The 10,308-nt window shown below is 42.2% G+C and overlaps 1 protein-coding gene across 1 annotated transcript in view; it reads left to right on the plus strand.

Annotated features, from left to right (window-relative positions):
• LOC144791287 (uncharacterized) overlaps window positions 1-9,933 on the plus strand; it is a 73,041-nt gene extending 63,108 nt beyond the window's left edge. Inside the window, exon 3 of the mRNA XM_078665958.1 lies at window positions 8,217-9,933. Coding sequence (XP_078522084.1) covers window positions 8,217-8,654 — 438 coding nt within the window. The 3' untranslated portion in view covers window positions 8,655-9,933. The remainder of the gene's footprint in view (window positions 1-8,216) is intronic.
• The last annotated feature ends 375 nt before the right edge of the window (window positions 9,934-10,308 follow it).

The raw sequence follows: 10,308 nt of genomic DNA on the forward strand, positions 1-10,308 counted from the left end.
ATAATTAACCAGAAGAGTTGGAAAGAAGCATCATGGATCCATTTGTGCAAACTATCGTAATTACAAGAGTTGTAGAAACACCGAGTGTCCGGAGTATTTCACCCGTATACTTCGGCTGCTAAAACCAGATGCATGCGAAGTGCCTGAGCTAAACACTAGGTGAAAAAAGTGAAAAAGATTCTTGAATTGGTGTTAAACAATTGGGGGAAATATCAGGGTTTTTTTTAGATCCACTAATATTTGGCCCCTTAGGCTGTGATTTGGGAAATTGCAGGCTTTACGATCGCTAAATCATTCATTCATATGTATAAACACTTTTCTGACCCCTAAAATGAATTCTGCCATGCTTAGTGAATTGCAATTTGGAAGGGGAGTCTAATGGGTTTTCTTTCCAAATTGCGATTTGAAATTGTCTGTATCAATGGTCAAGGGCCGTTATTTTAGTCGCAGACTATTAGTCTGTTACTGACTCCCAAGTTGGGGTGGTAACTGATTCGCAAAGAGAACTGCTTCCCTTTTGGACCGCTTCCCTTTTGGGAATGGGGGTGGCAGGTATGGCGGGGACTGGCTGTGGTCCAGGGACCACCCCTTCTTCTCACTGAAGTTTTCCAAAATGGAAACGATTTATTAAAGCAGTTTTGGTTCCATTAAGAAATTTGGTCTGCTTTTGAAAAACAGTTTTCAGTTTTGCCAAGCAATCACACAGATGGTGGTGTGTTGTTCCTTGCAGGCCACTGTCTCTTTAACTGAAGCCAATCCCAGGAGATTACAAATTGCAATCTACCTAATGAATATTATTTAAAAAGGTCGTACTGAGACCCCATGAAATTCCTTATTTTGTGAAACGATGTATTAATACATAGGACAATTCACACAACTAATTACTGGCTGCAAAAAGTCAGTGCACAGTTTGCCCACATCTGTACATATAAATGTAAACAGCCAACATTTAATTAGCTTTGCCTCCCCTTCTCTGTAGTCATTACACTAGCTATTGTGTTGCGAAAGACCTGTTAGGGCTGCAAGCTGCCACCTGCCCCTTAATTTCCTTCAGGACTCAATTGCATGATTGTTTCATTGTTTTCCTGGTACCTTACACCATTTAGATGCCTTAGTGCTCAGAGCTTCACTTGGTGTGGAGCAAACAGAAGGAGATGATGGACGGAGTGCTGTAACTTTTCAGACACTCTCCCCTAGTCACAGATCTGGGTTGAATCCATCATCATTCTTTAGCTCACTCCGCCACCCCAGTTCAGACACAGCTATATGCACATCAATCTTGACACTGTGCCTCATGGGAACAGTCCTGCCCGAACTGCCAAGCCATGTCTTTCCTGGACTGGAAACAAGCATCCTGGGACCGGTTTCACTTACTGTGCCCTTATTTCATTCATTCATTTGGGTTTTTTATGTCACCACATCACCTTGCATCCAACTCGCAGTGTTCTGGTTCGGTCCTGGAACAGCTTGATTGAGATTTGGAGGACAACCTGCCAGGAGCAGATACCCTAGTGTTTGATTGCACAAATACCGTCATTGTGAGTGGTCGTGTATATCCGATCAGCTTGGACACAACAGCATTTACTAGCACAGTCAGAAAGGAATTATGAGATCCAAGGGAACACCGCAGATCAGTTTTGTTTTACCCAGACATTTTGGGTGCTGATGGAGATAAAATCTCCAGGTCAAAATCCAAGGGAGAATGTTACCAGGTGAAATCTGGGCTTACCAATACCCCAGTAATTCCTAATCTCTCAGTGGGTCGACTGGATTCAATATGTTATCCCTAATTAGGTTACCCGGAAGAATCGGACTCGCAACACAGAGAAATCCAGTCCACTAATAATCAGGGCCCCAGTCCTCAATCCATGGGGTTCTTGTAGAAAGATCCTCTTCAAAGGATAGGTTCAAGCAATGTGGGCGAAGACCTCTATTAATAAGGATGTTTTCAGCTTCTCCTTGAAATTGTCCTTTATTGCTGTATCTTCGAGCTCAGTTTTTTTCTCAGTTGGATTCACATTGCAAATTAGAGCCGACAGTCCTGGATCTGAAGGTCTGTGTTTATACGTAGTGAGCTTAAACATGTTGAAAGCATCCTCAGGCCAATCCCTCATGTGATTGAGAAATGAAGCAGTGGAATCGCGGTGGCTCTGATGGAGCGGTAATTTTCTTCTGGTTATTTCTCAATGTAAAACCCTCATGCTACCTCTAATTTACCAGTGAAAAAGGTGTTGGGCCCTTCACACCATGTATTACCTTCAGGAGACTTTAAATAAAGATGAACAGTCAAAAATGCAAATATTATTTTAAGCCAATAAAGAGAGTTGTTGAGTATTTTAAAGGGTTTTATTTTCTAGTCAAAAGTTAAGTTTTTCTCTGACCCTTTATTCATTAGTAACATATCAATCAGGTTACAGAATTTGGAAAACAGGAAAAATAGCATTAATACAGAACACATTACAGTCTGCATATAAGCATTACATGTAGGAAAGAAAATGTGGCGCAAAATTCTTAAAGAGTTTCTAAGAAAAATAGTCTTGCAAAGCTAATCAATGATTAAATAGTTGGCAAAAATCTCCCATAAAGAGAAATAAATGCATAAGACAAATAAATCTTTTCAGACCTAATTAATTAGTCAAAGCATAAACTTAAAGTTTAGCATCTAATTCTATCCTGATCCATTGCATTCTCTGCTCCTGTCTGTGTCTAAAGAGCAAAACAGCCCCTCCTTCACGAGACCTCAAAGGAATGTGGCCTGCAGTGCCAAAATATGACATGGAAGCAAGAAACCTCCCCCTGACTCTCCTCGGACGCAAACTCCACCCTTCAGCAATCTCCCGGGACGTTTCTCGTACCTAACCCATAGAATGTCTGGTCTAATCTGTTCCTTCTCTCAAGAGCTCACACACCCCCCCCCCCTAATGAGCCTAGAAGCCAAACCCCCTCCAGAGAGGTCATTATTTACACTCTAATTCTTGGCAGTCTACACAAAAATGTTGCATCTTCAGGAAAACCTGTACGTGATTGGTCAGTCATGATGGCTAGAGTTCTCACTACCCTGACTCATTCTAAAATCCTGACTATACCAGTTTTAACAAAAGACGCATACATGAATAAATAAATGTATAAACATTTGCAACATTTACTAGGAAAAATGTTTCATTCTAATTCTCTTCCTTCCTTTCACAGCGCAGTAGGACGGATATTTTAACTAATTGGTACATTGGCATAATCACAAGAATGTACAGTTCAAAATGTCCTTGACTTCTTCTTGTCATGAGGAAAGCTGGCTCAGTCTGCGCATGCACCCTTCTCTTTACAAGTCATAGCCTTGCTGGATTCACAGGCAGCCATTTAATTGTAGGTCCCAAAATAAAACAAACACAAAGAAAATATTAATTTCATGTAAATCAGCCCATTATGTTTCCCAACTCCATACTAATACCCCTTATAAATGTTTACCTAGCCAAGCTATTAGATTCAAGCAGCTTTTCTATTATTTATGACAACATGCAAAATAAATGTGCAATGTGCAACATAGCATTTTCATGCTGTAGTGTACATTTTAAAAGCACACTCAGTTAATACAGCGCACACAGTTAAATACAGCGCACACAGCAACATGCTTTAGTGTTTTAGATATCTTTTCATGCAAAACAAGCATTTAGCCCCGTGTAGTGTTTGGTGCATTATTAATTCACACACATTATAAAAAGAGGTGTTATTAACTGAAAATGTTTATCAAAATATGCAACAAGTCAAAGTCTCTTCAGACAGGAATAGTGAATTTAGATTACAAGGGATGAGCTGGGAAGAGAGAAACACATTCTATTAATCTTCAAAGCTAAAAGGCCACTTTTCTCTACATTGCAAAAAAACACATGTTAATTCAGCAAAAGAATTTCAGACTGAATAGGCCTCTCTTTCATGTTTTTCATGTGCCATGTTTTTAACTTGCACCAAAATGTGCGTGGCAATTTAAATGCAGTCTGTCTGTAGCAAAAAAAATAAAACAATGCCTGCCTGCAGATTAAATCTGCTCCATCAGTCGCTCCTCCACTATGAATGAGGAGCGTCACCCCAATGTCTACAGAGGCAAACACATTTTTTTTTTATCTTAATGCAGACTCTTATTTTTGGGCCTGTGGCTGAGTCGGGGAAGGGGGTGGCCACAGCCCTGCAGCAGGTGGAGGAGTGGTGCGCACTGCTGTCAGTGCGCATGACGGTTTGGCCAGCCTTCTTAAGACAGCCAAACCGTCATGCGCACTGAAATCTCTCCAACCCAGCTGTGTTGCTGGGTGGACAGACCAGCAGACATAGGCTCCCAGCTCCCAATGGGGTTCAAAACAAGCCTGCTCCACCCAACTCCGCCATTGCTCTCATGGGTATGAGAGCAGCATCTGGATTGGCCGTAGGGGAGGCTAGGAGCTTCAGTCTGTGCCCAGAGGAGTGAAGACCAACGAGAAGAGTGGTGAGCAAAAGACCTGTAGGCAGTTTTTTAAATTATTTTGTTTGTTACAGCCCCCATTTTGTCCCCGACACACCCCATGCTGCACCTCCACATTTCCCTGACACCAGCTGCTACTGGTGGACCACAAAGGTATTTCTTTGCGCCACTGATCCTTCGGGCCAGGGATGGGGTGAAGCAAGTTTATAGGATTCATGCTTAATCTCACAGCTTGGCTCTGAATTAGTTGTAGTCCCAGTAGTTCCTTTTAGTCTAAGGGCGACATGGCCATTGTCCAGAAAGTTCCGCCCAGTCTGTTGATAAGAGAAAGGGGAGAGATTTCTAAGCATCATACTGTGCAGATTGAGACTGCTAAACCTAGTGCTGATTTGGAAGGGAATAGTAAGGTCTGTGGCAGACAAAATTGATAGGTTCTTAAATTCTAAAGGGGATATTGTACTTCCTCCCATGACATGAGACCAGTTAAATGGAATATATTTTTTGTTTCAATTGGTGAACAACAAACTTTCTCTTTTGGATATGTTTCTGCATTAGAAGTAGTCTTTCAAGTACAAATAATGTACATAAGATAAATGATGATAGCGATGTGGTGCTCTGGACCGGTCCTAGTTTCATCTGCATACATCTGAAATTGAAACTGGTGTAGTCAGATAAAATGTCTGAGTGAGGTCAAGAACAGTTGAATGCTGGGTGTTCACTGGAGGGAGTGAAAAGGGATCCAGGAAGTGACTCTCTTACTTGCATACTCTGAGGTTCAGATTATGAAAGTATTTTGCCCATGTAAATTGCATATGGCTTGTTTTAGGAGTGAAAATTCACAATATGCGTATGTCAGGTCTTTACCAGACACTTGAAGTGGAAGCAGTGCTCAATTTGAGCTGGTGAGAGCCACGAGCACTCATCTTTGGGGACCAGCACTTATTTTACCTTTTAAGACGTTTCCTGAGATCAGCAGAGAGACATAAGCGTAACAGGAAAAGAAGGAGGAAGACAAAGATGGTAAAAATGCTCACAAATGAAGAAAGCAAGAATGAGTTAAAAGGACAGGGAGTGTCTGGAAGTGGATTAAAGAGGACTGGGGTGAATTCCAGACTATGCATCCTTGGTATTCAGCAGGTCGACATTTCATTGCACCAGTCGCGGGCCTCTGAGCAGAGCTTTGGGCACCGGCACTCATCATGTTACAAATTGAGCACTGATTGGAAGGGACCGTCTTGCATATTTGGCACATGCTCTCTATTGACTAGCATGTTGGGTCTTGATTTTAGATTGAAAATTGGGCGCCAAAGCCACATTGACTCTCTGCTGTAGCCTGGTCGAAATATCGTGACCTAGCACTTGGGACACAGTCAACAGCTGCACAACTTCAAAGCTCCCTGTATAATGCGGCTGCGCACTGTTCCCATCGTCTTGAATGGTCACAATCCTCAATTTATCTGGATGCTCAAAACTGATCATTTCATACTCAGATGAGGAAGATCTGGCTTCGACAAGAGCCGAGTTGCATTACATTTATCATCTAATTCAGCCATACTTAAAGCAGCTCGGGTCTCTGTCAAGGTAGCAATAGATCCTCCTTCCCAAGGTGGTTCTGTGTTGTTAATCCTTCAACTGAGTGTGACTCCATGGTGACCATCAGAGATGTTTGGCTTGACAGAACAATCAACTGCTTCTTTTTCACAGTGGACGCGCTCTTTCCTAGAGTGCCCTCCGTTAATCAATTCAACGTATCTTTCCTCAAATTACCCTTCAGAAGTAATATTCAGATCTCCCTGTTGCATAAATTGCAGGTAGTTTTACACTGGTTCTGGGCAATTTTGCACCAGTTCACGGCAATTCTGCAGTGGCATTTGCACTAATGATGAATGAAAAAACTATCAGCCTGATTCATCACGCGAAATGCGCTCGCAAAAGGGCCAGATTCTGGGAATCTGGCCCTTTGCGAGTGCAATTTTTGCATTTGGGATTCATCATCCCAAATGCAAAATTCGGTAATTGCTAATTCGCTAAATTGCGAGGAATTACATTTAAGGAATCTCTATTTGAGATTCCTTAAATGCAATTCATCAACCATTTTTAAATTGCTATTTCGCAATTTCGGGCCGCTATTTACCGAGAGGTCAGACCTCTCGGTAAATAGCAAAAACTTAGAAAAATGCTTTTAAAAGCATTTTTCTAAGTTGCATGTTGCACACACACATGTCCTTTGGACATGTGTGTGTGCACAACACCAGTTTCAATTTGCATTTAAGGGGTGCTACAGGGTGTCCTTTGGACACCCCTGGCACCCTTTAAATCGCTATCTTATTTGCGAGTAGCAAACTGCTAATCGCAAATAAGGAATACTCCCCATTCATTCCTAAGGGCCTTTTGGCCCATAGGAATGAATGGGGAGTTATTCCTTATTTGCGATTAGCAATTTGCTACTCGCAAATAAGGAATGTGTAGGAATCGCTATTTATTTAGCAATTCCTACATGAATACCGTTTTGCGAGTCCTTAATAGCGATTCGCTATGAATCGCTATTAGGGGCTCGCAAAACGGCCCGTTGATGAATCAGGCTGCAAGTCTACTAACCACTGAGGAAAAAAAATTGTACCAGTTAGTTGGAGGAAGTATTGTTTCAGATCTGGTAAGATTTACATGATTTGGTCCAGGGCATTGAAATGTTTGTATAATCTATGTGCAATCATCAAGAAAAATATACATATAAGATTCTATTTTGCATAATAGACTTATAAATTCCATATTTTGTGCCACCCACTTTTCTCTTCAATAATAATAAAAACACAGAAGGCCTGCATTGTGACAAAACTTGAAAACACTACTTTTGTGCTATTTCACTATCGAACCCTGTAGTCTTACATGATTTCTTGTTGGCCAAGTACTGCAATCAGATGCATGTGTCTACTCTGCATTCTTTTTTTCTTTTATTAAGGATTGATAGTTTATAAATACTTTATAAGTTTAGTGCACTGCACTCTTTGTACAAAAAAATCATTCTGAAGAACAAGAAAGCATTGCTAAATCTAAGTCGTTTTCCAAGGCATTAGTTATGTTTCTTTTGATATTAAGATTTGGTGGTTTATTAATCGTCAGTATTGATTGAACGAACATGTATTACATTTTGCAGAACTTTATAACTATCATTTTTAATGTTAAAGAAGTTATGGTCCTTATTGGCATTATTGCTGTTACTGTTATTGCTAATTTCATTATTATTGTTATTGTTGAGTGGCACCTGTATAGCGCAGTCTGCATTAGTGGAGCATCACAGCGCATTTCCCTATTCCAGAATATGACTTTTGTAAAGGTGTGATCAGTAGTACTTAGGGCTTACTCTATAAAAGAATGAGTGTGGGAGCTGAAAGCTCTGTCTAGAAGCCCGCAGCTGGTGATATTAAATGTTGGCGCCCTGAATACCAAGGCTGCCTAGTCTTGAATCCACCTCATGCCTCTTTAATCCACCAGACACTCCCTGCCTTTTTATCTCACTCTTGCAGATTCCTGTTTTCTCCCTTTGTGACAGTTTGTCCGTCTTTCTTTTCTTCCTTTTTCCCCTGCGTGTGTGTTTTTCCCTCTCTTGCTGTCAGTAACTGTCTGATGAGAAAAAAATAAGTTCCCCAAAAATGAGTGCTGGTGGGCCCCACCGGTTCAAATTAAGCACTGGTAGTGCTAGTAAGCTAGTTTTAATGAGTTGTGTATTTTTGGGTAAATTGATATTAACTCATCCTTCCCTGTTTCATAGATTCTGCAGCTGCTGTTAAATGGAGGGGCTTCAGTAGACGCTTTAGATAAGTACCACCGCACGCCTCTGCACCGAGCCGCAAGCAGCGGCTCCGACGTTACAGTGAACATGCTGCTCCAACATGGCGCGTCGGTGGACAGCCAAGATCTGCTGAGCATGACTCCGCTGCATCACGCAGCCTACAAGGGCAACAAGGAAGCAGCCTCTGCTCTCCTTCAACATGGCGCCGATATTAACGCCAAGGAGTGGCTTGGGAAGACGCCGCTCCTGCTCGCCGCTGAGAAGGGACACACTCAAACTCTGCGCTGTCTGAAGGAATCAGGAGCAGACTTATTTGTTAAGACAAAGTGGAATGAAACAGCCTCTGATCTGGCGATGCAGGGGAAACACGAAGAAGTGCTTAATATAGTAAGCGTGCATGGTATGCATCTCTGCTAGGTATGCTTATTGACACATGTGCACCAAAAAATCAAAAGTGCCACAAATTACTTGGTAGGAATAGAAAATGTGTTGCATCAAAGTAACTCAAGTACCAAAGATGAACTCTTTAGCTGAGACACACAATGTGTTGCACTAAAGTATTGTAAGTGAAAAAAATTGGTTCTGTGGTTGGGATGTAAGGTATTCCATATGACGAGTGAAAAACCAAGTCTTCGGATGGGCTACAAAATATGTGATATAACATCTTTATTTAAGCTGTAGGCTTCATTTTCTAGAAGCGTGTTGCTATTTGGTACTCTTAATGTCAACTACTCATTGTCTATTTTTTTCGTTCGATACATGATTTTCTTCAGCACTTACTAAAAATGAAATATTTTAGTCACATGTGTTCATTCTGTACATTGCAGATATTATTACTCAAAATTGTCCCATGCATTCAAAGCAGTTTTCAGATCAATGTAATACCTGGATGATATGCTACCTTCATTTGACAAAATTTAAAGCAGCTATTTGAAGGTTAATCTTATGCTCCGCGGTATTGCAAAAATGTACATGAATAATTAAACTGTTTCATTTACACAAGATGCTGGTGTTTGTTTGGGATCTGAAGGACGGCGCTAGAGTTCTCTCTGTGGTAAAGTCCCTGACACACACAAGGCGCTTGAAACTCCCACAGTAAAACACCTGCAGGGCTGCCCCAGGCCCACGAAGGGGGGCCTCCTAAGAGGGCGGCCCCCCTTAGTGCCACAGGATGGCACACGAGTCAGCCGCCCAGTGTTTTGGGATCCTCGAGGGTCCCCATGCCCGTGTCACTTCCGGGCAGGAGGGGGTGGGGGGCGAGGTACTTATACGCCTTCCCTGGGATCGCTCGTAAGAAAACCCACCATGTTGGCATATTTGTTATGCAAATAAACCTGCAGCAATTTTCTCCACAAATAATGTGTCTTGTCTGATTATTTCTCCAGGATATTGCTGTGGGAGGGATGGGGAGTGTTGCAGATATTGGCACTATGTCTGAGGATCCAGTCTCCTTCCGTCTGCCCTCATGTATATCTGCTGTACCTACTGTTTGTATAGAGGCAGATTTCACACCACCAGAAAGAACACACAGCATCTGAAGACAGGGCTATAGGAAGAAGGGGCGGAGCATGTCCCCGTAAACATTTGGGGCAAACTGTGGTACATGAAGGGGGAAGAAAGACTGGTATATTTCTTTATCTGTTACACCAGGTTCAGGGAATTGGTACGAGGACAGCGGAGCAAACCACTAGGCAACAGAGACAGAACAGATTCAATGTTACTCTGTTAGTCCTGGGTCTCCTAGGACAGGGGAGGAGGCAAGCCAGGGAGGGAGCTCAGGACTGAGGTCGGACAGGGAAAGTTTTCCACACATGCCAAGTTCAATTTCCCACCAGGACGACCGAAACCTATTTTTAAAGGGAGGTGGTCTGCGGCCGAAACACTCCTTAGCAAATCCATGGGAGAAAAGACGAGAGTGGAGAGAAGGGACATACGATCGCCCCTGTATACTTCCCTAGGAACACAGGAAGGGGTGGGAAAACCACCCCTGTGAGGGCATATCAGGGTTAAGAGTGGTCAATCAGTGAGATGAAATGGGTGCAAGAGCATATTCATAGATACCTGCCTTTTC

Source organism: Lissotriton helveticus, chromosome 11 (genome assembly GCF_964261635.1).
Source record: "Lissotriton helveticus chromosome 11, aLisHel1.1, whole genome shotgun sequence".
NCBI lineage: Eukaryota > Metazoa > Chordata > Amphibia > Caudata > Salamandridae > Lissotriton > Lissotriton helveticus.